We start from the raw sequence: 27358 nt of genomic DNA on the forward strand, positions 1-27358 counted from the left end.
GGGAAGGTGTGGGGTCCAGCCCTAACATTCCCCCCCCCTTCCTGGTTCTTTCCCTCAGTGAAATACGAGCGGATCAAGTTCCTGGTCATTGCACTCAAGAACTCAGTGGAAGTCTATGCCTGGGCACCCAAGCCCTACCACAAATTCATGGCCTTCAAGGTACTGGGGAGGCTGGAATCGGGGGGTCTCCCTGGGGGAGAAGGGAGCCTTTGGGGCTCTGCAGGACACCCTGAAATCTGCACGGCAGGGCCCCTGATTTTCACCGTGGGGAGCGGGTTTTGATAGCAGCGGAAGCCTCACGAAAGTGTGGCTTGGCTGGAAGGATCAGGGGAGAGAGGACTGATTTGGTGACTGGGAGGAGAGCGTCCGAGTTGGAAGGGGCACCCAGGGGCCATCCAGCCCAGCCCCCAGGTGCAGTGAAGGGGTGACCGCTGAAGAACCCCTAACAGGTGTGGCATCCACCCCCTTCCGAGGTCATAGGATTGTGGCGTTGGAAGGGGTCCTGGGTGGCTCGTCGTGGCCAGAACCCCCCCCCACGCAACACCCTTCCTGCCTCCTCCTGCTTTGTCTTCCAGTCTTTTGCTGACTTGCCTCACCGGCCGCTGCTGGTGGAGCTGACGGTGGAGGAGGGCCAGCGGCTCAAAGTGATCTACGGATCCTGCGCCGGCTTCCACGCCATCGACGTGGACTCAGGAAACAACTACGACATCTATATACCAGTACATGTAAGCCTGGCCCGCGGGCGGAGGAGGGGAGCAGGCTGTGGGGGTGGGCGGGTGGGCCTCACGTAAGCCTCCCTTCTCCTCCTCCTCCTGCCGCCCCAGATCCAGTCGCAGGTCACCCCCCATGCCATCATCTTCCTGACCAACACCGAAGGGATGGAGATGCTTCTTTGCTACGAAGACGAGGGCGTCTACGTCAACACCTACGGGCGCATCATCAAGGACGTCGTGCTGCAGTGGGGGGAGATGCCCACCTCTGTCGGTAAGCCTGGAGCAGCAGGGGGCGCTCAGGGTGGGGGCCCTGCAGTCTAGATGCTGAGGGGCCTGCAATGCAACAGGGGGAGTGTTGCAGCTCTGAGCGGTGTGGGGCCCCTTTCCTTGCTGAACATCCCAAAGTCAGTCTCCAGCAGCAGCCTCACAGAACCATGGGATTGTAGCACTGGAAGGGGACCCCCCAGAGTCATCTAGTCCAGCCCCCTGCCTTGGTGAAGACTTGACGTTTTCATCCCCAAAAAGTTTTTGATTTGAGTTTCTACCGAAATGAGGCTGCATTTTAATGCTGTATTTTAATCTTGTTTTTAAGTTGTATTTTAATCAATTGTTTTTATGCCTGGTGTTAGCCGCCCTGAGCCCGGTCTTGGCTGGGGAGGGTGGGGTATAAATAAAATTTATTATTATTATTAAAGAATGGCAGCTGAAGCATTCCTGACAGATAGTAATCCAGCCTCTGCTTTAAAAACTTCAAGGTATCAGGAGTCCCCAACCTCCCAAAGGCCTTTGATCCATTGTCAAACAGCTCTTACTGTCACAATTTCCCCCCTCATGCTTAGTTTTTCCCCTGAATCTGGGCAGTAGATCAATACAGTACAGTCATACCTCGGGTTACAGGCGCTTCAGGTTGCACATTTTCGGGTTACGGACACGCCAAACCCAGAAGTAGTGGAACGGGTTCCTTCCGGGTTTCGGCACTCGTGCATGTGCAGAAGCGCTAAATCGTGCTTTGCGTATGTGCTGAATCGCGACCCGCGCAGACGCGACGCTGCAGGTTGCAAACAGATGCGGCCCTGCGGGTTGCGTCCCGCACGAATCACGTTTGCAACCCGAGCATCCACTGTATATAAAAGCAGTAAGGTGACTGGTGCGTTTCTGAGCCGTCTTCAAGGGCAGCCCCATGCAGAGTGTGTTTCAGTACAGTGGTACCTCGGGTTAAGTACTTAATTCGTTCCGGAGGTCCGTTCTTAACCTGAAACTGTTCTTAACCGGAAGCACCACTTTAGCTAATGGGGCCTCCCACTGCCGCTGCTGCGTGATTTCTGTTCTCACCCTGAAGCAAAGTTCTTAACCCGAGGTCCTATTTCTGGGTTAGCGGAGTCTGTAACCTGAAGCGTATGTAACCTGAAGTTTATGTAACCTGAGGTACCACTGTATTCTAATCTGGAAGCTGCCAGGGGGTGGTGGCCGTGTCACCTAGGCCCCAAAGGGGCTGCAGCTGGCAGAACAGCGGGCAGAGACCCTCCTGGCCCCCGGGGCATCCCGTGACAGAGTGGCCTTTGGGACCCGTTGCTGAGCTGCAGCCGCTTCCTGTCTTCCTTGTGGGCTTGGCACACACCCGCCCCGTGCTCAGCGAGGAAGCCTCACGTGTCCCCCTTTCTCTCCCCCTGCCCCTCAGCTTATATCTGCTCCAATCAGATCATGGGTTGGGGCGAGAAAGCCATTGAGATCCGCTCGGTAGAGACGGGGCACCTGGACGGCGTCTTCATGCACAAGCGGGCGCAGCGCCTGAAGTTCCTGTGCGAGCGCAACGACAAGGTGGGTGCGAGTCACAACCCCTGGATCCAGCCCCGCCAGACTCCACTTGAGCTGGGGGCTGGCGGTGTGTGTGTGTGTTTTCTTGTCTCAAGGCACAACTGCGCCATCCCGGCTGGCTCCACATTTGCTGCTGCCAGCAGGGTGGAGGGGGCACTCGTGGCAGACCCCCTGCCAGTCTCCTCTTCCTCTTTGCTGCATCAGTCATTGGAGCCAGCTAGCATAGTCACTGGGAGGGCCACTGCTTGACTGCAGAGGGACTTTGGGGGGGGGTGATTCCTGACCCCCCCTGACTGCCTGCTCTTCCTTCACGCCCTCCTTCCTTCGTCCCTCCCTGCAGGTCTTCTTCGCCTCCGTTCGCTCTGGGGGCAGCAGCCAGGTCTACTTCATGACCCTGAACAGGAATTGCATCATGAACTGGTGAGGGCAGGGGGGCTCGCCCCATCCCGCCCCTCCTGCTTGCCCCACTCCGTGGCGGAGGGGGGGGGGAGAAGGAGGAGGAGGGTCTCGTCAGATGCCAGACGGCCCAGAGAAGACCATCCCGTGAAAGTGAAAGTGATGCCTTGGCGGGTCACTTCTCAGTCCCGCCCTCCCCTCCTCTCGGCTGCCCTTGGGGGGCCTCTGCACCCCCCTTTAACTCTTCTGTTTCTGATAGGAAAGACGTCGGGTGCGTGGCTGGGCTGGGAAGGGTCCAGTCCTAAAAAAGACAGCCATCCCTTGCTGCCTATCGTGGTGGTCCCACATCAGGGTGGTTGGGGAGGGGCGTGGGGACCAGCGCCTAACCCCCCCCCCTTCTCATCCCAGAATTCAGCAGTATTTCAGTGTCCCAAAGAGGATGGGGGGGGGGGCGGAACGGCCTCTGGGGCAGGGTTTTATTATCAAAGCCAAATCATGTAAATAAAAGCAGCTGGGAGAATCCCGTCCGTCCCCCCCCCCTTTCCTATCTTCCAATCAGAGGAGGAGGGAAACTGCAGCTCCCCACAGCTTATGGGGACAGGGTGTGGGGAGTAGCTGGGGGCCACTTTTGCGGAGGGGAGGGGGGAGAGAAGAGGAGGAGGAAGTGTGGATATGCTCCCATTCTGAGCCATTTCCCCCATGTCCCTTGCAGGTAGACCTCTCTGGCTTTGTGAAACCCCCCCCCCAAAAAAATAATAATATTCTTGCAGCACGTGGCAAGCATCTCCACCTGCTGGCTTCCTTTCTCTCTCTCTCATATCCGTGGGGGGAGTGATAAGAGACTGAGAATGAGGTTGCCCCCCCCATCCTGGCTCACCAGTAAGTTTCGGGGGACAAAACCGCTGGCACCTCCCTCCTGACCCGCCCCCCCCCTGACCAGCCAGCCATGGGACGTGTGTTGGATGTATATCAGAATTCTCTCCCGCCCCCCAGCCACCCGTGGGGGGAGCTGTGTATATTTTGCTTTAATTATTCCTTTTTGTAATGGCGATTAAGTAATTAACTAACAAAGCACTTTAACTGGGCCCACCTAATCAGGGTGGTTAGTGGATTGGGAAGGGGGAGCAGGAAGCTGGGGGGGGCTTGGCAGTGTCTCCCCCCACCCCACCCCACCCCAAACCCTGCAAGGCAGCTTTTTCCTTCCCAGGGTGTTGTGGGGGAGACAGGAGGTGAAGTTGGCTTCTTCCCTAAGCAGAAGCAAACTGCCTGTCTTTGCTGTGCCCCGCTGTTGATTCCTCACTGGGTTTGGGGCTTCCCATGGGGGGCGCTGGAGAGAGGCGGGGGCCACGAGGCCAGATCCCCTTGCGCAACCCTCTCCCCGCCCCCCCCCCCTTCCTTGGGCAACTTTGGTTTCTTCTGTATTTTCGCTTGCGTTTGTATATAACCCTCCCGGACCCCAGCGTGGGCGAAGGGAGCAGCCCCCCACCCCACCCCGCCCTCCAGCAATCAGCGGTGGCCTTGGGATGATGATGATGATGAAGACAACATCTGTTTAATAAAAGAACCAAAATCTGTGAGTCCTCCTCGCGTGGCTGTCTCTCTTTTCCCAGGGCACCCAGGTCTCTCTATCCTTGCACCCAGTAGGAACCTGGAAGTGGCTGTTGGGATGCTTCCAAGGGAAGGGGGGCAATTTGCAAGCCGCCAGCTGCCTCCAGCCCACCGGCTGGTAAGCCGGGCCAGCTCCAGTCCTTGGCTCAGCATGAAACCTCAGCATTTGCGCTAATCTACTTTACAGTGGTGCCTCGCAAGACGGAAAACTTGCTAGACGAAAGAGTTTTCCGTTTTGGAGGTGCTTCGCAAAACGAATTTCCTATGGGCTTGCTTCGCAAGACGACAATGTCTTGCGAGTTCCTGCTGGTTTTTTTCCCTTCCCCCCCTTTTTCTAAGCCGCTAAGCCACTTATCAACTGATCCGATCAGCAGATAAGCCGCTAAAAGCCGCTAATAGCGCTAATCCTCTAATCTGTCAATGGGCTTGCTTCGCAAGACAAAAAAACTGCCAGACGAAGAGAATCACAGAACGGATTCTTTTGGTCTTGCGAGGCACCACTGTATTTACATATAAACACACATGGAGCACTGCAACATGGGTCCCTCTCTAGCATCAGACAGCAAAGAGAAAAAGGACAATAGTCCCACTTCATGGAACGCAGTAACACAAACCTCTTTTTTTTGTCACTTCCCATTTTGTGGAGTCAAAACATATGTGAAAGACAACAATCCCATGACTGCAATCACAGAGCAGGGATTGTAACAGGCTGTGCTGTGCCTGCAAAGACAGAGGCAGCAAGGCATCTGAATATCAGTGTCCGGAAACCACAGGAGGAGAGATTGGCTCCTTCTTGCGGGTTTCCCAAAAGAGTCACCTGGTGAGAACAGGATATTGGGCCAAGTGGGCCAGAGACCTGGCCTGGCAAGCTTTTCTTACATTTACAATAGCATTACGTTGCCCCAGCCGCTCTGGGGGGATTCCAGCAAGTATGAAAGCATAATAATAAAACATCTCACATTTAAAACTTCCCTCTACAGGGCTGCCTTCAGGTGTCTTCTGAAAGTAAGTTCATTTCCTTGACATCTGGTGGGAGGGCGTTCCACAGGGCGGGAGCCACCACCGAGAAGGCCCTCTGCCTGGTTCCCTGTAACCTGCCTTCTCACAGGGAGGGAACCACCAGAAGGACCTCGGAGCTGGACCTCCGTGTCCAGGCTGGACGATGGGGATGGAGACACTCCTACAGGTGTGCAAAGCAGAGGCAGCAAAGCAGTTCCCAGCCTGAGCACCCAGCACCCCTCTGTTCAACCGATCTGCAAATTGCTGGGAGAAGCAGGGTCAGCTCCCTTATCCTAGTCCGGGATCAAGGCAACTTGCTCGTTTCCCTGGCAGACCCCACTAAATCCGCTAAGACCCAGGGACTCTGACACCAACACCCTCTGCATCTCCCAGGCCAGGGGTCTGCAACCCGCGGCTCCGGAGCCGCATGTGGCTCTTTTACACCTTTGCCGCGGCTCCGGGGCGGATACTAGCAAGGGGAGGAGGCGCATTGTGCGCCCCGACACTCCCCACTGTGGCAGGCGCTCTACTGGCTGTGACGTCGCATGGGGGCGGTGCGTGCGTTAGTAACGCACCGTCCCGACGTTACCTTCCCACCCGCTGTTTTAAATGTTGCAATGGTTTTGCGGCTCCCAGGTTTTTTTTCCTTTGGAAACGGGTCCAAGTGGCTCTTTTTGTCTTAAAGGTTGCAGACCCCTGTCCCAGGCAGTTCCCTTGCAAGTTACTCGGAGAGTAAGGGCAGCCCATGCTCCCGTCTCTCCCAGATCTCAGAAGAGCATCCTGGCTTCTTAGCTCTGATCCTAAACTCCCAGCAGCAGGAACTCCAAGCCTCTGGGCATGTGGTGGATCCTAAAAACCCCAAGGTTGGCAATTGCACACGCACACTGGTGGTCAAATTAGGAAACTTTATTCAAAATAACTGGAGTAGAGGAAAAGCAGGCAGGTCAGATCAGAACACAAAACACACCAGAGCTCTGTGGTTCCAAAACCGGACCAGTCCTTGCCTATACACAACACCAGAGTTGTGGTTTACTCACAAGGAAGCAGCGAGGCTGATCATTTCCACAGAAGGTCCGGTCTAGGTCCCTGGTGGTGGGACAACCCTGTGAGGGGAACTCAGCTTTTATTATTATTATTTTATTATTTACTTACTTACACCCCGGCTAACAAATTTAAAACACTTAAGGCAACAAAAAATAGCATAAAATACAGAATAAAACATGAATAACAATAAATTCAGAATTCAAAAATAAATTTAGGGGGGGGAATCCATCCAATAAACATTAGATGATCACCAGGGCTAGCTGGCTAAATTAGTCCTATTTGGGCCAGTGAGGAGACCAGGGGAGAATTAGCTGTGGGGTCTCAGAGCGGGGAATATTCATAAAAAGGGGAGAGGGAGGGATGGAAGGGGAATAAAAGATCAGGCTAAGTTCAGGTTGAAAGCCAGGCGGAATAGCTCTGTCTTACAAGCCCTGCGGAAGGAGGTTAAATCCTGCAGGGCCCTGGTCTCATGGGACAGAGCATTCCACCAGGTGGGAGCCACCACTGAGAAGGCCCTGGCCCTGGGGGAGGATAATCTGACTTCCTTAGGGCCCGGGACCTCTAAACTTATTCATGGACCTTGAGGTCCTCTGCGGGGCAGACCAGGAGAGGCCGTCCCGTAGGAACGAGGGCCTCAAGCCTCTCTCCTTGAAGGAGCGACCCCTGGCTCTTTCTGACCAGCGAGATCCGTAACCCAGTTGCTCAGGTCCAGAACGTCGCTCAGGTGTGGCCAGCTCAAGGACCCCCCCTTTATTTTTTTATTGCATTTGATGAGGCTGGGAAGGAAGGTAAGCGACTGGCGGGCCGAGAGGAATGGTGGGGGGGGGAGATCAGGGCCTTTCTTCACTCTTCTGGGGTAACCCCCCCAACACGCTTCTCTTAGCATTCCATCCTTTCTCCTGCAAAACCATGGCTGTTACCTGCAGCCTCGCAGGGCCCCCCGCACCGTTGTGGGTGCCGAAAATAAGAAATGAGAGACTATTATATCTATCGTTAAGCACCTTCATAGATATATCGGTGCTTAAGGAGGGGGTGGAAAGCAGAGGAGACCCCTCTCCACCCGCTGCGGAATGGGGGACCCTGCCTAAATGTGGGGTGCAGGGCAGATGACCTCTGCCCAGAGGGCAGGGTATTGAAGCAATGGGTTCAAATGGCAAGGAGATTCCAACACAACCTTGAGAATAACTTCCTGGCAGTGCCAGCTGGCAAGAGCTGTTTGGCGGTGGCACAGAAGGTGGCGGGCTCTCCCTTTGGGGTGGAGGTTAAACAGATGTGGGGGGGCACCACCTGCCAGGGATGCTTATCTGTGTGGTTCCTGCATCGAAGGGAGTTGGAGAAGATGACCTTTGGGGTTCCCTTCCAGTTCTGTGATTTCCCCACACTCTGTTGCCAAGGGAAATCTCCCCAAGGGAGTGGTGGGTGTCTTTCCCTTCTGGAGTTGGTGCTGAGTCCTTAAGTCCAGTGGTAGCTATTTTACCTTTTTTAAATTTTATTTTTTTAACATATTTTTTATTGATTTTCCAAATTTCGTAACACAAACCCATAACTTAAAGCATTGCTCAAACAAAGCATCGACTTCCTTCCCTCCCTCTTTCTGACTTCCAAACATCTTTTACAATTTCTTCGCATTTCTGTAGCCACTTTTTTATCTTATATCTTCTTTTGACATTCACCTCCTTATACGTACATCAGCTCCTTATTTCCACATTACCAAACATTTCAGCTCAAACCTACAAAAGTTTTCAAATGTTTACAGTTTTCTTTCATATAAAATATAGATTTGCTCCAGTCCTTTTGAAACAGTTCGTCACGCCAATTCCGTATCTTACCCGTCAGCTGTACTCAACCATCTTTATCTGCCAATCTTCCAGTGTAGGAGGTTCCAGCTGCTTCCATTTCTGGGCCAGAAGTATTCTTGCAGCCATTGTGGCATACATGAACAAATTTACATCTTTTTTATTATTATTATTTCCTCACCAATTAACCCCAGCAAAAATGCCTCTGGGTTTTTTTTTTACTAAAATTATACTTAAATACCTTTTTCACTTCATTATATAGCTATTTTACCTTCTACGCTGCACCGAAGCAAAACCTTTCAGTCTATCTCACAACTTTTGCGGCACGTTCCTGCTCCTTGCAAGTCAGCCCATTGCCCGCCCGCCCCGCCCCTCAAAAAAACCCTACTATCTAGTCTTATTCAAGAACTGGGCCAGACCCCACAAAAAGGCACCGATTCATTCTCCAATGGTCAGCGACCACTGGGTTTATAGAATCCTAGAACTGCTGAAATTAAAAGACGCCTGCTCCTTGGGAGAAAGGCGATGGCAAACCTAGACAACATCTTAAAAAGCAGAGACATCACCTTGCCAACAAAGGTCCATATAGTTAAAGCCATGGTTGTCCCAGTAGTTATGTATGGAAGTGAGAGCTGGACCATCAAGAAGGCTGATCGTCGAAGAATGGATGCTTTTGAATTATGGTGCTGGAGGAGACTCTGGAGAGTCCCATGGACTGCAAGAAGATCCAACCTCTCCATTCTGAAGGAAATCAGCCCTGAGTGCTCACTGGAAGGACAGACCCTGAAGCTGAGGCTCCAAGACTTTGGCCACCTCATGAGAAGAGAAGACTCCCTGCAAAAGACCCTGATGTTGGGGAAGACGGAGGGCACAAGGAGAAGGGGACAACAGAGGACGAGATGGTGGGACAGTGTTCTCAAAGCCACTAACTTGAGTTTGACCAAACTGCGGGAGGCAGTGGAAGACAGGAGGGCCTGGCGTGCTCTGGTCCAGGGGGTCACGAAGAGGCCGACACGACTAAACAACTAAACAACAACAAGAACTGCTGAGCTGGAAGGGACCACCCCCACTGCAATGCGGGAACCTTTTTTACCCAACTTGGGGCTCAAACCCACGACTGAGATGGAAGAGTCTCCTGCTCTGAGATTGGGTTTCGCAGGTAGGCATCCGAGGCAGTGGGAGTGAGTTCCTCTGACCCCTTTTTTCCGGCTGCAAGCTAGAAGTTTATAAAATAATGCATCGTCTGGATAAAGTAGCTAGAGCCATGTTTTTCTCCCACGTGGTCATGGCATGAAGCTGAATGCTGGAAGATGCTGGGCAGGTAAAACAAAACCCTTCTTCACGCAGTGCAGAGTTAAGCTTATGGAACTCCCTGCCACTGGAGGGGCGGGAAGGCTACCAACCTGGATGGCTTTTTAAAAGAATGGGACAAATTCATGGAAGAGGAGAGGGCAGCCGAGGGCAGCTGGGCAATAATGCTTGGGAACCTCAGGATGGGGGAGCGGTTGCTATGCTCAAATCCGGCTTGCTAGTTTCCCATATTGGGCATCAAGTTGGCCACTCTGAGAGCAGGATGCTGAACTGACCCTTTGGCCTGACCCTGAAGGCTCTCCCTATGTTCAAACTGTGACTGTGTCCCCCCCCCTTTTTGGTACATATCTCTCTCTATGTGAGCATGTGCATATGTGCTTAGGAAAAAAACAGTGGTACAGTGGTACCTCAGGTTAAGTACTTAATTCATTCCAGAGGTCCGTTCTTAACCTGAAACTGTTCTTAACCTGAAGCACCACTTTAGCTAATGGGGCCTCCCGCTGCCGTCGCACGATTTCTGTTCTCATCCTGAAACAAAGTTCTTCACCGGAGGTACTATTTCTGTGTGTGTGGTTTGGGAGCTGTACAGTCAGGGGAAAACCAATGCTGTCCAGGATTTCAAAGACTGCAGAGAGAATAATTGGGTGCACTCTTCCCACCTTGGATCAAATCTATGCTTCCAGGTGCCATAAAAAAGCTGCAGAGATAGCGCAGGATAGTGCGCACCCCGGAAATGATCTCTTTCAGCTTCTGAAATAATTTGCTGTGGAATTTGCTGCCAAGGAGTGTGGTGGAGTCTCCTGCTTTGGAGGTCTTTAAGCAGAGGCTTGACAACCAGATGTCAGGAGTGCTCTGATGGTGTTTCCTGCTTGGCAGGGGGTTGGACTCAATGGCCCTTGTGGTCTCTTCCAACTCTAGGATTCTATGATTCTATGAAATGTAAAGTATTGCACTTGGGCAAAAAAAATGAGAGGCACAAACACAAGATGGGGGACACCTGGCTTGAGAGCAGTACATGTGAAAAGGATCTAGGAGTCTTGGTTGACCACAAACTTGACATGAGCCAACAGTGTGACGCGGCAGCTAAAAAAGCCAATGCAATTCTGGGCTGCATCAATAGGAGTATAGCATCTAGATCAAGGGAAGTAATAGTGCCACTGTATTCTGCTCTGGTCAGACCTCACCTGGAGTACTGTGTCCAGTTCTGGGCACCACAGTTCAAGAAGGACACTGACAAACTGGAACGTGTCCAGAGGAGGGCAACCAAAATGGTCAAAGGCCTGGAAACGATGCCTTATGAGGAACGGCTAAGGGAGCTGGGCATGTTTAGCCTGGAGAAGAGGAGGTTAAGGGGTGATATGATAGCCATGTTCAAATATATAAAAGGATGTCACATAGAGGAGGGAGAAAGGTTGTTTTCTGCTGCTCCAGAGAAGCGGACACGGAGCAATGGATCCAAACTACAAGAAAGAAGATTCCACCTAAACCTTAGGAAGAACTTCCTGACAGTAAGAGCTGTTCGACAGTGGAATTTGCTGCCCAGGAGTGTGGTGGAGTCTCCTACTTTGGAGGTCTTTAAGCAGAGGCTTGACAACCATATGTCAGGAGTGCTCTGATGGTGTTTCCTGCTTGGCAGGGGGTTGGACTCGGTGGCCCTTGTGGTCTCTTCCAACTCTAGGATTCTAGGATTCTATGAAAGACTAGGACTAGCAGCCTGAGAAACAGTTTCTATCCAAATGCAATTCTGGTTCTAAACGCAGTGTAAGGTAGTCTCTATAGTATAGTGTATTTTAAAATGGGGTTTCAGAGTTTTGAGGGGTTTTGAATGTCTTATGTAGATTTTTCAATTTCATTGTTCTGTATGGGACAATGACAATAAAGATATCGTATCATATCTGTAACCTGAAGCGTATGTAACCCGAGGTACCACTCCAAAATATACAGCAGTTCATACCCATTACAAAGCATATTTTTTGTAAAAAAACACTGAAAGAAAACAGCTATCTAATCTGAAAAAAGAAAAGAAGAAAGGAAAAGAAGAGAGACCGAAAGAGAGAGGAAAGTAAGAAGAGGAGGAGAAAGAAGAGATTAAAGAAAGATAATATGCAGTATCCACTCAGAAAAATCCAACCTTTCTATCCTCTGGAAACCAGTTTTTATTTTCAGTCTTCAGCTCCTGATATTACAAATTCGTTTTCTCTCTTTTCATGCAAAAAGACCCTGCCTCTAAATGGAACGGTCTCCCTCCTTCCTTCCTTCCTTGGAGGTTTTTAAGACGCTTGGGTGTCCGTCTGTCATGGATGCCTGTAGCTGAGATTTCCGCATTGCCGGGGGTTGGACTAAATGACCCTCGGGGTCCCTTCCTATTCTTCAATTCTCCATCCCTGCACTCGCATGGGGTCCCTTGGCCCTCGGACCTCCCTACAAAGTGCCGGTGCCATGCTTCACCCGCACAGCCCCAATGGCGTCTTGCCCGCGATCCAAGCTGTAGGCAGAGGGCGCCCGGCCTCTCCTGCGCTGCCAGGGCCACTTTTGCGTTGGCCCCGGCAGGCTGACGAAGAGCCAGCTGACGTGGCGGGAGGGGGCAGCCTCAAAGACCTTGCAGACGCGGTAGGTGCGGGGCGCGGCGAGAGGACCCTGCGCTTGGAGCCCCTCCAGCTGCCACCCTCGGGGAGCGCCCTTCTGCTGCAGCCGGCGGTACTTGACCAGCCGGGGCCCCGGCCCCCCTCGCAGGGCTGGGCGCTGCAAGCTGGCACACAGCCACCCCAACCAGCACAGCAGAGCCAAGGTGGGCAGCGCTGCCAGTGCCAGGCAGGCAGCGTAGAGGATCAGGCGCAGCAGGCAGCAGTGGGCAGCCAGCCAGGCGGCCCAAGTCCTGGGCGACCAGTGCCAACTCCGCTGCGGGGCTGTGGCTGGCAGCAAGGAGCAGTGGCAAGGGGCGGGAGGAGGGCAGCGACTGGGAGCTGAAGTGCTGAGAGGTGGCAGGGCTGGCGAGGCCGTGGCCCTTGGCAGAGGATGGGAAGTGGCAGCCACCGCCGTCGGAAGGGGTTGGAGAGTTGTTGCGGGCAGCATGTGACTTGTGGAAGGGACTGGCTCCGGGGTGGAGGTGAGAACAGGACCGGGGAGGTTTTCTGGAGCCGTAGTGGCGACACGGGGAGATGGTGCGGTGGTGCTGGGAGCAAGTGTGGCGATGCTCGTGGTTGGCGTGGCGGTGGAGGGTGGGGTGTGGACACGCGTGGTCGGCGCGGCGGTGGAGGTTGTGGTGTGGACACACGTGGTCGGCGCGGCGGTGGAGGGTGCGTTGCGGACACGCGTGGTCGGCGTGGCGATGGAGGTTGTGGTGCGGACACTTGTGGTCGGCGCGGCGGTGGAGGGTGGGGTGTGGACACTCGTGGCTGGCCCTGCGGTGGAGGGTGGGGTGCGGACACTCGTGGCTGGCCCTGCGGTGGAAGGTGCGGTGCGGACACTCGTGGCTGGCCCTGCGGTGGAGGGTGGGGTGCGGACACTCGTGGCTGGCCATGCGGTGGAGAGTGGGGTGTGGACACTCGTGGCTGGCCCTGCGGTGGAGGGTGGGGTGTGGACACTCGTGGCTGGCCATGCGGTGGAGGGTGCGGTGCGGACACTCGCGGCTGGCCCTGCGGTGGAGGGTGCGGTGCGGACACGCGTGGTCGGCGCGGTGGTGCTGGAGACCAGTGTCGTGTGGGCAATGGCGTGGTGCTCAGTGGTGGCGGCGCCCCCTTGGCCCCCGTCGCTGTCTCCCTCGGGCCCCTGGCAGTGCGCCTGGAAGTCCATGACGGGGCGCCCCTTCTCATGCACGGGCGCCTGGCACTCCACGCTCTCGGGCTTGTTCTCGGTGATCTCCTTCCCGGGGCCTTGCACGCGAGTATACACGCTGGTCTCGTACCCCAGGATGTAGTTGCGCAGGTAGAGCAGCGCGCAGTCGCACACCCAGGGGTTCCCCGCCAGGTACAGGTAGGCGAAGTAGTTCTCCTCGGGGAAGAAGCCGTCGGGCACCCTCGCCAGCCGGTTCCTCTCCAGGCGCAGGATCTCTAGGCTGCCCAGCCCGGCCAGCAGCTCCCGGGGCAGCTCCTCGAGCAGGTTGTCGGCCAGGTCGACGTCCCTCAGCTTCTGCAGCCCCTCGAAGGCTCCCTCGGGCAGATCCCGGATCCCGTTGCCCTGCAGCTCCAGATCCTCCAGGGCGCGCAGGGCGCGGAATCCCCCCGCCGGCAGCCGCGAGAGCGCGTTGTGCGCCAGGGCCAGGCGCTTCAGGGCGGGCATCCCCTGCAAGGCGGGCAGGCTCTGCAGGCCGTTGTGCGACAGGTCGAGCTGCTGGAGGCCGGGCAGCGAGGCGCCGCCGCTCTCCAGGGCGCTCAGGCTGTTGTTGGACAGGTCGAGCTCCACCAGCGCGCTCAGGTGCTGGAAGGAGGCCAGCGAGACGCGGCTCAGGCGGTTGGAGCCCAGCAGCAAGATGCCCGTGTCCGGGGGCAGCCCGGCGGGGACGCTGCTCAGCCCCTGCCCCACGCAGCTCACCTGCAGCAGGTCCTTGATCTTGTTCATCTCGGACTGGCAGGGCGGCGGCGCGGCGTCGGGGGCTCCGGCCGCGGCCAGCAGGGTCGCCAGAAGGACGCACAGGGCGCAAGGCGGCAGCATCGCTGGGGAGGCGGGGAGAGAGGAAGGCAGGCGGTCACAGGGGGGCTTGGGCACCCAGAATAATATAATGGGGGGCGGGGCACCCACAAAGTCAGTGGGCAAAGCTGGGGGTCTTGCCTCCGCAGCAAGCGAGCGAGGCCCCCTTTCCGTGGGGGGCTAGGGCACAGAGGCAGAGGGGTCCCCGAGTCCCTCCCCAAGGAGAAGGGGGCCTCGCTGGCTGCAGACAGAAGGAGCTGCCACCGCTGGCCGCTGCAACACGGACCTGCGATGCCCCAGGTACATGCCTGCTGCACATGGTGCGTGGGACATCGCGCACACTACCTGCAGCCATGTGCAGGTGACGCCGCCCCTCTGCGTTAGGATGGCGCGCACCCACGATCCTGAGGATGAGGTGGGAACCCTGTTCAGGCCCGTCTGGGATGTCAGGGGGAAAGGGCGCAGAGAGGCGCGTCTGCTGAGCTTGAGCGCATCGCCTCGAGCAAAGAACAAGGTTGTCTCTGAGCACGTGCAGAATACTGTTCCTTCTCCTTGGGAAGCCAAATCAGCTTTCCTTCTGCGTGCTGAGAGAGGCGTGCGCTCCTCCCTGACCTTTTTTTAGGGGGGGTGTCTCTGGGGCTTCCTGCAAGAAGTATCACTGCCGTGTCCCCCGCCCAGCCTGCACCCAGGACGTGCCCCCCGAGGGTCCCGAGGGTCCGGCCAGGGAGAAGGGCCTCTGACGTCAGAGCAGGAGCAGCAGGGGTCCCATGAGCCCCCCAGCCAACTGCATTCTGTCTCAGAGAAGGTTTCCCAACAGGCAAGGGAGGGAACTCTATTGCACCACACCACGGAATTTGGAGGGACCCCCAAGGGACATCTAGTCCAGCCCCCTGCTAGGCAACCAAACATTTCTGCAAGCGATTCCGAGTTAGGGGGGTTTGCTTGTCGATCTCTCTCTCTCTCTCTCTCTCTCTCACGCACGCAAACACTTTCCTTTGGGCTGATGCTGTTCGCCAAACTGGATGGAACCTCAAATGTCCAGATGCGCCCCAAATTCAGCTTGGCTGGATTGTGACCTTCCCAGCAGAAACCCCGAGGGAAATGGCTTGGAGGTGCCTCTGGGGGCGACCCAGTAACACAGGATGGCCTCCTGGGGAGGCGGGGGGGGGCGCGTCTTCAGGCTCCTGGTCTTGCATATTACAATAATTCCAGTGGGAAGCCCCGGGACTCTTGAACCCAGGGCCGGAGTAAGTAAGGGGAATCCCTGCCCTGGGACTACGGGGGGAGCGAGCCTCCTCTTCGGGCGAGGAGAGACAAAAGTGGATTTAACGAATCTCTTCTGCCCCAGGAGGGGTGGGAAACTTGCGCCCCTCCTCCCGCTCTTGCTAGACTACAACTCCCATCATCCCTGTCCATTGGGGGCCCATCTGTCAGGGATGCTTCAGCTCAAGTTCCTGCATCTCCGTGGGTCGGACTAGATGACCCTTGGGTGCCTTTCCAGGGCTGCAATTCTACCATCACCTCTGTTTCAAAACAGCTGCGCAGGTTGCCAGTTTCATTTCCGGGCCCAGTTCAAGGTTTCAAGCCCTGAAGTATTCCAGCCCCCCAACACCTGAAAGACCCCCCTCACTCCCTCCAGACCCTCCCAAGTGCTGAGGTGAGCAGAGGGGGCCCCTCGGTATTCCCTCTGTCCTTGGAGCCTTGGTGGGGGGTGACATCCCGGGGACAGGGGGCCTGCCCTCTCTGTCGCGACCCTGACCTGTGGAACTCCCTGCCTAGGGAGCGGCGCCTTGCCGAAGACTCTCCTTCTCTGGCTTGACTTCTTTTGACCCTCGAGGGCTATTTTTCATGACCCGCCTTAATTCAGTGGTGGGTCAGTTACTTAAAGTCGTTTTTAATTATATTGTGTTTTGATGCGTCCTGGGACCTTTGGATGAAGGCTGGGTAATCAATCAATCAATCAATCAATCAATCCTGACTGCAGAACAAGCACCCCATTTTCCAGGGTGCGCACCACAAGCTTTCTCGCCACAGCTAAGAACATGGTTTCCCCTTCTCGTTCCAGCCTGGCGAGGAATTCTGTTGCACCCAAAAGCTTGCCCGCTGCTTTTCCGGCCGGGTTGGCAAGAGCAGGCCGTGGGGTCTTCCAGCAGAACTCCCTCCCCTCTGCAAAAAAAGTAATGTCCTCCACCCCCCACCCCCGAATCTTACCTTCCTCCTCTGCTTCTCCTGGTCCCACTCAACGCCTTGCTCTCTCTCTCTCTCTCTGGCGCCCTGACTCGAACCCACAGCCCAATCTCCTGCGCCCTGAGCAGCGGAAGCCCCTCTGTGGTTTCCTGAGCCCCCACCGCCTGCCTCCCCTTCCAGCGCCCTCCCCAAGGGAAAGACAAGACTGGGACTTTCCTGGGAGAGGAGCTGAACCCAAGTCTGCCAGCACCAGATTATGGCGTCCTCCTCTGGTCGCCTCGCCTCCAAAAGGGCTCCCGGCAACTGGGGCTTCGTGCGGCAGCCGCTGCCCTGCGGAACTCCCTGCCTCTTGAGATTCAGCAGGCGCCTTCCCTGCATTTTCAGCCCCTGCTAACAACAGAGGAGCCTGTCCCCAGTCGCTTAGAAAAATGAGGCGAGTGTAAAAGAGTTTCAGCGCTTTCATCTTCTGTGCCTTTTTGAACCGTGAATTTCTCTCTCTCGATTTCCCCGTTTTACCTCTTTTTGCAAACCTCTCCGAGTCTCCTTTTCTATTATTACAATCAAGCGGCGTATCTAGGTTTTGTGAAATGAATAAAGTTAGAAGTGAACGAGGCAGCGGCAGCCCCGCTCCCGTCTCACTCATGAACCAGGGTTCAAAATTATTCCACTGCAAACAAGAAAAGACACGAGTTTCTGCTAAGAATCCAGAGACGGGAGAAATAGGATTTATCCGAGAAGGTCTTTCATTTCCCCGACGAGGCATGGTAACCCTATGGGATGTTCTCATCACTGATGCAGCCCAACACCCCATTTCCTCTTGCCCAGAGGGAGTGGGGCTCCAGCCAGGACTGGAGGCTCCTCCCCCTGGGCGTGACCAGGTAGAGGGGCGTGGCCCCGGCAGATCCTGCAAAACGCATCCTCCTCTTTTTTGCTCTCTTGCTCTCTTGCCAGCAGCGCATGTCTCATCCTCACAGAGTCTGGAAGTCACAAGGGAGAACGTTTTAGGCTTAGCTCAGACTCCTTTTCCCTGCAAATTTAACTGGAACCACAAGACAAAGCTTGTCTTTCAGATTTACTGCTGTGAACTGAATGTAAGTAAACTTTACTCTTACTTTTAAACAAGACTGTTGTGTTGTTATTATTATTTTCAGGAGGGAATTAAAAGGGGAAATTTGCCAGCAACAAGCCAGACTGGACAAGCCAGACTGCATTGCTCAACTTAAATGATTCCAAGGAATCCATCAACTTGCTTCCAGCAAAAGTGCAAGGAAATGTGCTCTGCTCCTTGCTCACTCTCGTGAGTGAGGAGGGATAAAATTTAATCCATATAGCCTCTCCTGCTTCCCTCAACATTCCCACAAAGGGTTATGGGACCCAGAGTTGAGTATTTTTGAGTATTTTTGAGTGGATGGCACTGGATTGAGATCCTGAGCTAAAAAGTAATTTTGCCTACTTCCTGGTAAGCACATGGTCTATATTGTTCCATTGTGTGAGGGGATTAAGCAGCCCTCCACCTTCCCTCAGAGTTCACAGCAGTAGCTGAGGCAGTGAAGAGTTGCTTTGAATTTTGAGGTTTTGATTTTGAATGTTGACAATGTTAACGGAGAAATCTGAGAGCTCCCTAGACAAAAAACAAGGACCCCAGCCAGGAAGACCAGAGCAAAACAGCAGCCAGTCGGCTTGGTCTTGATTGAAGACTGTCGCGACAGGACTCCCACCTGCCACCAGGTGGAACAAGGTGGAAGCCCCAAACAAAAGAGAACCCAAACTTTGATTAGCTGCTGATCCCCATGTTACACCCCCCAAACTACATCACTCATACATCACTCATACATCATGAAAGGGGAGGTCTGGTGGCTGTAATCTGAGCATCCTGGATCCTGCCCCATGGTTCCCCTTGCCCTCCACCAAACACCCATTAAGTGGAACAAAAGAGATATTTACATTTCCCTGTTTCCCAGCCAAGTTCATCCCACCCTTTTGTCTTCATCTGGGTTTGTTCTTTCTGGAATGGCTACCTGTCTGGCACTCAGGTATCAGGAGGCCAGGAATTATCACTCAGGCAGATTATCCCTGAGTAGCTGAGCTCACGGGTCTGTATGGATTTCTGAAGTTTTCCCAGTGAGCCACTACATAGATCCGTTGATCAGTGAATTCTTACATTTGGTATCGTGCAGCAGAGGCCCTTTGAATAGATAGGAAGAAACTGTGATGAAGTGTTTTGTGGGGACAAGTCACAAAATGATTGTCCTGATTTTGGTAGTGGGCTGCATGTGCAGGATATCTGCTGGAGGGGCAAGCCCCCCAACCTATACATAAATTGCTGCAACAGTTTTATCAAATTTTGAATATTTTTCAGATTTTGAGATGGCGAGTGCAGCTTTCACCAGTTATGGATACCGAGCAATGCCTAAGTTAAATGAACACAATTTTGTTATTTGGAAAAAGCGTCTGGTGGTGATCCTTGAAGCGGAAGGGAATTTAGATGCAATTGAACATCCCATGCCCACTGGCACGAGCGAAGAAGATTTGGCTAGAATTAAGTTGTGGAAATCGCAAAACAGCAAAGCCAGGGTAACTATATTAGATGGACTTGAAGACGAACATTTGTCGCTAATTGACAGTAGAGACCATGCTGTGCAAATTTTAAACGATTTGGAGCGGATGTATGGAGGCAGCGTGAAGAGTGAACTGGAGCATTCGTATGGAAACATCAGTAAGTGTGCTCAATGGAGAAGATTAATACGCGATCTTTTAAAGCTTAGAATGAATTCTAAAGGAGAGTTTTCAAAACATGTGAATGAATTTACGGCCATACTGCAGAAAATACAAGTGACTGAGCGTCCATTTGATGAAGACCTAAAGGTTGCGTGCTTCCTAGCAACACTAGGACCCAAATTTGATACATTTGCTTACTTAAGGGAGGATAAAGGCCAATCGACTTTTAAAGATGTGATTGCCTATTGGAGGCAGGAGTGCCAAGGGAGAGACGAGTCTCCAGTCAGAAACCTAAGGAGCAGTGACTCCGATTATGTCTCTAGACATCACGCGAAGGCCAAAAGCACACCTAAGAAAGTTGTGTGTTTTAATTGCCACAAAGGAGGCCACATTGCAAAGAACTGCAGAGCTCCAAAAACACCAAAACCCCTTCCTTTTAAGCAAGAAAAGGAAAAGAAGGGGAATTATCAGCGTCCTTGCTTTTGCCAGAAAAGTGCTTAACTGCTAATAATTGCGAAAACAAATCAAGTTAGCGGGGCAACGTCCCATTTTTCATATAATAAGGACTTCTTTGAAGATTATAATAATACTGATAAATCACAAGGTGGTGATATTGAAGTTGCAGGTGGCAACATTCATTCCCTATGTTCCAGAACTGAATTGTAATATGCTCAGTGTGTCTACTTTGGGCAGAAAAGGTTTTCTTTCTTTTTTAAAAAAATATATATTAGTTTTTACACATATTTTCCAGTATAACATCCTTTTAAACGTCATTTCAAAATTTTTGGCTATTGCCGCCTAAGACTTCCTTCAACCTTGGCTGCTGGTTTTGTAAACTATGCATTTTGTTGCTATAATTATTGCTATAAACTCAAATTTCCAATACATCTATTCTTAATTCTTTTCACAATAATTAATAAATGACTCCTTACAAAACTTCTTCTAACCCTACAAGCGATGTCAATTGGTTACAATTGCTTTCCAAATATATAAAAAACTTATTCCATTCCTTTAGGAACGTCTGGTCTGCTGCTTCCGAATTTTCCCTGTTAGCCTCGCCATCTCAGCATAGTTCATCAATTTCTCTTTCCACTCTTCTTTAGTTGAAATTTCTTCTTGTTTCCATCTTTGGGCTAATAGTATCCTTGCTGCAGTTATCACATATGAAAACAATTTTTTTATCACTCTTATGAATTTCTGTACCCACAATAGTAGGACAGAAAAGTTTTTCAAGTAGTATTTGGAAACTGAGAATGCAAAGTAAGTAAGAATGGTGAGACGATTGTCCAAGTCAAGCAAATAAAAGGTGTATATGAGGTTAATCTTTCAGTACTTCAGTCTGCAAAAGTGGTGCGCTCAAACCAAAAGGACGAGGCGGACCTTCGAACTCTGGCACAGAAGACTTGGACGCAGAGACACCAATGCCATACTGGACCTCTAAAAGAATGAGCTTGCGAGGGGACTGCAGGTAGCACAGAACAACTTGGCACCAACAAAATGTGTAAGTTGTGTCACTGAGAAAGCTGTGAAACTTTTATTTCCTCCTTGCACCGAACAGAGAAGCACCAGAGTGCTAGACCTATAGTCTGCAGTGACTTGTGTGAGCCAATGAATGTTCCATCACTGGGGAAGAACAGATATATACTAATTTTTCTCTATGACTTTTCAAAGTACTGCGTAGCATATTTTCTCAAAGAAAAGAGTGAAAGGCAGGAAATGTTGAAGAACTACCTTGCCATGGCGGAGAACGAATTCCAGAGAGCACCGGCTATGCTAATGTCTGATCACGGGGGTGAGTATTGCTCACGTGACTTGCAATCTCTCCTGGAAGAGGAAGGAATTGAGCATGTAGCCGCTGTTCCTTACACCCCACAACAGAGCTCAATAGCTGAAAGAAAGTTCAGATCCGTCAAGGGGGTGCTTGTTCCAGGATGCATCTCTACCCCAAAACATGTGGGGAGACGCAGCAGAAACTGCGATGTATCTCCAAAACAGACTGCCAACAAAGGGAGCCAAACGTACACCTTTTGGACTTTGCCGTGGGAAAATTCCCAGCCTGTCACACATTTGGAAGTCTTTGTTGCCACCATGTTCCCAGGGAACATAGACACCAGCTTGACTCCAGAGCACAAGCAGGTATTCTTGCGGGATACGCCTCTGGAGGAAAAGGAGACAGAATAATGGACTTACAAACAGGCGAAGTAAGTGGACGACATGCCGCTTATTTGATGAACACAACCAAGCTGACACAAGAAATAGCATTGTGGATTTTTCTGAGGAATCAGAGCAAGTTCAAGATCTTGTGTACTTCCCCTCCCTAACCTTGCAATGTCCAGGTCTCCTTCCAGTGTCATAGCCCCCCTCACCATGCAGACAAATGCTTGTACACAAAGTCCAATAATGGACAAATTTCTTATGTTCTTGCTTTCGTTGATGATTTGATTATTGCCACAGTAAATGACAGAGACCGTGCACAGGTTGTAAAACACTTAAGCAAAGATGTTGAGGCCAAGGAACTGGGAAAGATCCAGTTCTACCTTGGAATTTGAGTGGAAAGAGAAGAAAGCGGTTCATTTATTCTTAGCCAAAAGCAGATGATTTCTGAACTGACCCAGAACACGCATGACTTCTGACTTTTTAAAGAATCGAGACGACTCAAAGCTGTTGCCGCGCAACAATGAGTAGAGGTCAGCGATCGGAAAGCTTTTGTATCTTGTTACTACTATGTGTAGACCTGACTTAGCCAATGCCGTGGGAATTCTGAGTAGAAAGGTATATGTCCCACTGAATATGACTGGGTGGGTGTGAAAAGATTGGTTTGCTATCTACGGGGTATAATAAACTGTAAATTAAGACTGCCAGCTGTTACTAGTCCTGAAATGATTGGTTTTACTGATGTAGATTGGGCTAGATGCACGACTGATTATAAATCCACAGGTGGCCATGTGTTTATGTTTGGAAATGGTCCCATCTCATGGGGGGGGCAGTTATACAGGTTAAATGTATACGGGTTAAATGTGCTTCAGGTTGAGTGTTTTCAGGTTACACTCCGCGGCGACCCGGAAGTAATGGAACACGTTACTTCTGGGTTTTGCTGCTCGCGCATGTGCAGATGCTCAAAATGACATCACACGCATGCACAGAAGTGGTGAAACGCAACCCGCACATGCGCAGTGGTGCAGTAGCATGTTATGTTCTACTCAGGATGCGAACAGGGCAACGGAACGGATCCCATTCGCATCCAGAGGTACCACTGTATACAGAATTGTATAGTGTTCTCTTCCACAGAGTCTGAATATATTGCGGCCACAGAAGTGTGCAGAGAGTTGGCCTGGCTAGATCAAGTAACCCAGAACTTTGGGTTGGTGAGAAAGGATCCTGTCTGCCTGATGGAGGGAAACCAGAGCTGCCTGAAGCTGTCGAGGAGCGAGAAATTCCACGCAAGGTGTTTGCAAGGCTGTCCAAGATGGACTTCTGGAATTGTCTTACTGCCATGCCAAAGAGATGAATGCAGACATCCTGACGAAGCCCCTACCAAAGGAAAATTTCCGAAACCTTCGTGTCAAGCTGGGACTCTGGGTGGCTGAATAAAAATTGTGTACGTATATAAGTGTATGTTGTATTTTATGTGGGATGTTCTCATCACTGATGCAGCCCAACACCCCATTTCCTCTTGCCCAGAGGGGACACCCAGGAGAGTGGGGCTCCAGCCAGGACTGGAGGCTCCTCCCCCTGGGCGTGACCAGGTAGAGGGGCGTGGCCCCGGCAGATCCTGCAAAACGCATCCTCCTCTTTTTTGCTCTCTTGCTCTCTTGCCAGCAGCGCATGTCTCATCCTCACAGAGTCTGGAAGTCACAAGCGAGAACGTTTTAGGCTTAGCTCAGACTCCTTTTCCCTGCAAATTTAACTGGAACCACAGGACAAAGGCTGCCTTTCAGATTTACTGCTGTGAACTGAATGCAAGTAAACTTTACTCTTGCTTTTAAACAAAACTGTTGTGTTATTATTATTACTTTGAGGAGGGAATTAAAGGGGGAAATTTGCCAGCAACAAGCCAGACTGCATTGCTCAACTTAAATGATTCCAACAAATCCACCAACTTGCTTCCAGCAAAAGTGCAAGGAAATGTGCTCTGCTCCTTGCTCACTCTCGTGAGTGAGGAGGGATAAAATTTAATCCATATAGCCTCTCCTGCTTTCCTCAACATTCCCACATTTCTACCCCTTTGGCTGATTTTTTATTAGGATTTCTCATGCTATCTTCAAAATCATCATCATCATCATTTATTATTATTTATACCCCGCCCATCTGACTGGGTTTCCCCAGCCAGTCTGGGCAGATTCCGACAAAATATAAAAAATACATTAAAACATCAGTCATTAAAAACTTCCCTGAACAGGGCTGCCTTCAGATGTCTTCTAAAAGTCAGATAGTTGTTTACTTCCTTGGCATCTGATGGGAGGGCGTTCCACAGGGCAGGTGCCGCCACCAAGAAGGCCCTCTGCCTGGTTCCCTGTAACTTGGCTTTTTGCAGGGAGGGAACTGCCAGAAGGCCCTTGGAGCTGGGATGGTTTAAAAGGCTGAGGGGAAATGGCTAGTAGTGTTTAGGTGGGCGGTAGCCTTGAAGGTGGTCTCTCTGTGTTCCCGGGCTTGGCTAGATGAGCCTTGGAGGTCCCTTCCAACGCGCTACAATTCCCTGATTCTATGGGGCCTCTGGGGAGATGGGCCTCAGCCCCAGAAGCAGCTGCAACTCAGACCCAGCCGCCTTCGCCCTGCATATCCGGGGGCTAAGAATGGGCGATTTATTATTAGATCCAGGAAGAGGCTTCGCATTTTATCTGTGTGGACCAGACGGATCTGTGAGCAAGAAGGAGACGGGGTGGAGGGAGGGGTCCCTTGGAAGGGAGCCCGGACTCCTGGGTCCTCTGAGAGGGGAGGGGCATCGGGTGGCTCAAAGTGGAGGGCGGACGCCAGGTTTCCTGGGTCCTCTGGAGGTTAAGAGTGGCCTCTCACTGTTGGCCCAATGAGCTCAGTATTGGCCACTCTGACCTCCAGCCTCTCTCCAGGGTTTCAGGGATGGTTTGGAGGCACCAGGATTCGAACCCGCAACCTTCTGCATGCCAAGCAGGTGCCATAGAGCTATGGCCTTCTCCACATTGAGGGGGGGAATAGGGTTAGTTAGGACCCCTGGGATCATCAGGAAAAGAACTCAGCAATGGAATAAATGGGTGAGGAGGGGGCAGCTGGAAGCCAGGACAAGAGTGCCTCTGAGAATATGCAGAGTGTTTTTCCCTGACCGCCTGGGATTATGGGACGGGGCTGCCAGCTGGATTTCATAGAATCCTAGAGCTGCGAAGGTCCATGGGACCCCTGGGGGTCATCCAGACCAACCCCTGACAGTGCAGGAACCACAGGCCTCCCTAAGCCTGAGCAGGTGTTGCAGGAATTTATCCATAGGTTGGGGGGGTTGCCCCTCCAGCAGATATCCTGCACATGCAGCCCACTACCAAAATCCGCACAATCGCTTTTGTGACTTTTGTGACTTGTCCCCACAAAACACTCGGTCACAGTTTCTTCCTCTCTATTCAAAGGGCCTTTGCTGCGCGATACCAAATGTAAGAATTCACTGATCAATGTATCCCTGTACTGGCTCACTGGGAAAACTTCAGAAATTCATCTAGACCTGTGAGCTCAGCTCCTCAGCAGCCCCTCTGCCTGAGTGATGATCCCTGGCATCCTGATACCTGAGTGCCAGACAGGTAGCCATTCCAGAAAGAACAAACCCAGATGAAGACAAAAGGGTGGGATGAACTTGGCTGGGAAACAGGGAAATGTGAAAATATTTTTTGTTCCACTTGATGGGTGTTTGGTGGAGGGCAAGGGGAACCATGGGGCAGGGTCCAGGATGCTCAGATTACGGCCACCAGACCTCCCATTTCATGATGTATGAGTGATGTAGTTTGGGGGGTGTGTAACATGGGGGATGAGCAGCTAATAAAAGTTTGGGTTCTCTTTTGTTTGGGGCTTCCATCTTGTTCCACCTGGTGGCAGGTGGGAGTCCTGTGGCAACAGACTTCAATCAAGACCAAGCCGACTGGCTGCTGTTTTGCTCTGGGATTCCTGGCTGGGGTCCTTGTTTCTTGTCCAAGGGAGCCCTCAGATTTCTCGGATAACACAGGTCAGGTGGGATGAGGCTGAATTAGGAAACTTTCAGCAGGGTGAAGGACTGAGGTGCTTCTCACCTCCTCCCAGCAGATCTACAAAGCAGCCAGTTCCTTTGACCCTTCTGGAGAAACTGGAGGTGTCTGGAGGGCAAAGAGCTCATCTTTCCAGATTCCCCTTTTCCCCTTGTCCCAGAGATCTGTCCGGCAGCAGCCATATAATCCACCGACAGGTGCAGGAAGTGAGTGCAGCTCTGAAAGCGAACACCCTTCTTTGGGAGCCCAAAGCGACCTCGAAATAACCTCAGGGAAAAGTCTGTGCTCTGGAGCCTGCCACTGAGGCGAGAGAAGCCATGGGGCGAAGAGTCTGGCTGGGGACTCTCCTCTGCTGGGGGTCCTTCTGTAAGAAAGGGATGGGGGCTTCATGGGGGGGGAGGAGAGAAGAGGGTCAGGCATAAAGGGAGAGTGGAGGTTTTGCAGGGAGGGGCAGTTTTGTATCTATTTGAAGCAAGGCGGACAGCAAGGTGGGGGGAATAGCAGGATTGTCCCATCGGAAGGGACCTCTGAAGGTCATCCAGCCCAACCCCCTGAGAAGCAGGGAGGCCAAATGGTTTTAGGGTTAAGTTCTTGCTCAACTGGCTCATATTCTGTTTTCCCTGTTTAATGTTTGATGCATTATGGTATTTTGATATTTTGTTGGAAGCCGCCCAGAGTGGCTTTATACCCCAGATGTGCAGGATATAAATTTATTATTATTATTATTATTATTATTATTATTATTATTATTAAGCCTCCACACAATTCCAAATACGACAGCCCTCTTCAAATATTGGAAGGGCTGCTGCATGGAAGAGGGAGCAAGATTGTTTTTCTCCTGCTCTGGAGGGCAGGACTCGAACCCGTGGCTTCGAGCCACAAGATTCTTACTAAACACCAGGAAGAACTTTCTGCGAGATGGAAGGTGGCGGACTCTCCTTCCTTGGAGGTTTTTAAGCAGAGGTTGGGCGGCCATCTGCCATGTATGATCTAGCTGAGATTCCTGCGTTTCAGGGGGTTGGGCTAGATGACCCCTTGGGAGCCCCTTCCACCTTTACAATTCTACGATCCTGTTCAATCCTCCAGGGCTGCTGGAGGCCAACGAGGACCTCCGCCTCTACAACGACCTTTTCGACAACTACGACAAAAGCGCCCGCCCGGTGCGCAACGAGGGGGACGTGGTGGAAGTCAGCATCAAGATGACCCTCACCAACCTCATCTCCCTGGTAAGCTGGGCTGCGTGTTCCCCTCCCCAGACCCCCCCCCCGACCCCCCCATCCCGCTTTTAGGGGCTGCCATCCAGAGTCACTCGGATCGCTTTCTTCCCCCTCCCTGAATTTGTCATGTCCTCTTTTAAAGCCACCCACTTTGATGGTCTGTAGTGATCAGATGGGATTACTCTGAGGAATTATAAAATATGCATCAAGCCATTGTGTCCATGATGAAAGCGTTGCATTGACTGGGTTTGATTCATGGACAATAATTCCTGATCAAATCCCACATCCCTCTGCATCTCTGATTTCTCTACGACTGACAGGCACATATCAGCATTCTGAAACACAGGTCAGTTGCTGTTTATGAGCTTTGGGGTTTCCTAAAAGTTTTCCTCCTTGTTTCCTATTTTATTTACTCTGGACTACTTATTGTTATTGTTGTTGTTGAGTCGTTTAGTTGTGTCCGCCTCTTCGTGACCCCTGGACCAGAGCACGCCAGGCACTCCTGTCTTCCACTGCCTCCCGCAGTTTGGTCAAACTCATGCTGGTCCCTTCGAGAACACTGTCCCACCATCTCGTCCTCCGTCGTCCCCTTCTCCTTCTGCCCTCCATCTTTCCCAACATCAGGGTCTTTTCCAGGGAGTCTCCTCTTCTCATGAGGTGGCCAAAGTCTTGGAGCCTCGGCTTCAGGATCTGTCCTTCCAGTGAGCACTCAGGGCTGATTTCCTTCAGAA

At 52.2% G+C, this 27358-nt stretch overlaps 3 protein-coding genes and 1 long non-coding RNA gene across 13 annotated transcripts in view; 2 read left to right on the plus strand and 2 right to left on the minus strand.

Annotated features, from left to right (window-relative positions):
* Positions 1-4507, plus strand: part of MINK1 (misshapen like kinase 1) — a 60615-nt gene extending 56108 nt beyond the window's left edge. For all 8 annotated transcript variants that reach the window (XM_082197488.1, XM_082197489.1, XM_082197491.1 and 5 more), the window contains 5 exons: positions 59-159; positions 576-725; positions 825-984; positions 2392-2531; positions 2869-4507. In XM_082197488.1, coding sequence (XP_082053614.1) covers positions 59-159; positions 576-725; positions 825-984; positions 2392-2531; positions 2869-2952 — 635 coding nt within the window. In that variant the 3' untranslated portion in view covers positions 2953-4507. The remainder of the gene's footprint in view (positions 1-58; positions 160-575; positions 726-824; positions 985-2391; positions 2532-2868) is intronic.
* The window catches only part of LOC309518140, a 178407-nt gene that overhangs the window by 123473 nt on the left and 27576 nt on the right, over positions 1-27358 (minus strand). The window lies entirely within an intron of this gene.
* CHRNE (cholinergic receptor nicotinic epsilon subunit) overlaps positions 11033-27358 on the plus strand; it is a 30588-nt gene continuing 14262 nt past the window's right edge. The window contains exons 1-2 of one of the 3 annotated variants that reach the window (XM_082197731.1): positions 11033-11190; positions 26497-26636. In XM_082197731.1, coding sequence (XP_082053857.1) covers positions 26610-26636 — 27 coding nt within the window. In that variant the 5' untranslated portion in view covers positions 11033-11190; positions 26497-26609. Of the gene's footprint in view, positions 11191-17343; positions 17587-25548; positions 25777-26496; positions 26637-27358 lie in introns of those variants that run through there. The other 2 variants (XM_082197730.1, XM_082197729.1) reach the window with 2 other exon arrangements.
* Positions 11837-14322, minus strand: LOC309516742 (uncharacterized protein). The gene has a single exon (XM_082195556.1). The coding sequence runs from the start codon at positions 14237-14239 to the stop codon at positions 12104-12106; it is 2136 nt and encodes a 711-aa protein (XP_082051682.1). The 5' UTR covers positions 14240-14322; the 3' UTR covers positions 11837-12103.

The sequence above is a fragment of the Podarcis vaucheri genome, assembly GCF_965113315.1.
Source record: "Podarcis vaucheri genome assembly, chromosome: 13".
Classification (NCBI taxonomy): Eukaryota; Metazoa; Chordata; class Lepidosauria; order Squamata; family Lacertidae; genus Podarcis; species Podarcis vaucheri.

What these genes read in the sequence shown, in the direction of transcription:
- LOC309516742 (XM_082195556.1), bottom strand. Translation starts at nt 14,239, where the DNA reads ATGAACAAGATCAAGGACCTGCTGCAGGTGAGCTGCGTGGGGCAGGGG.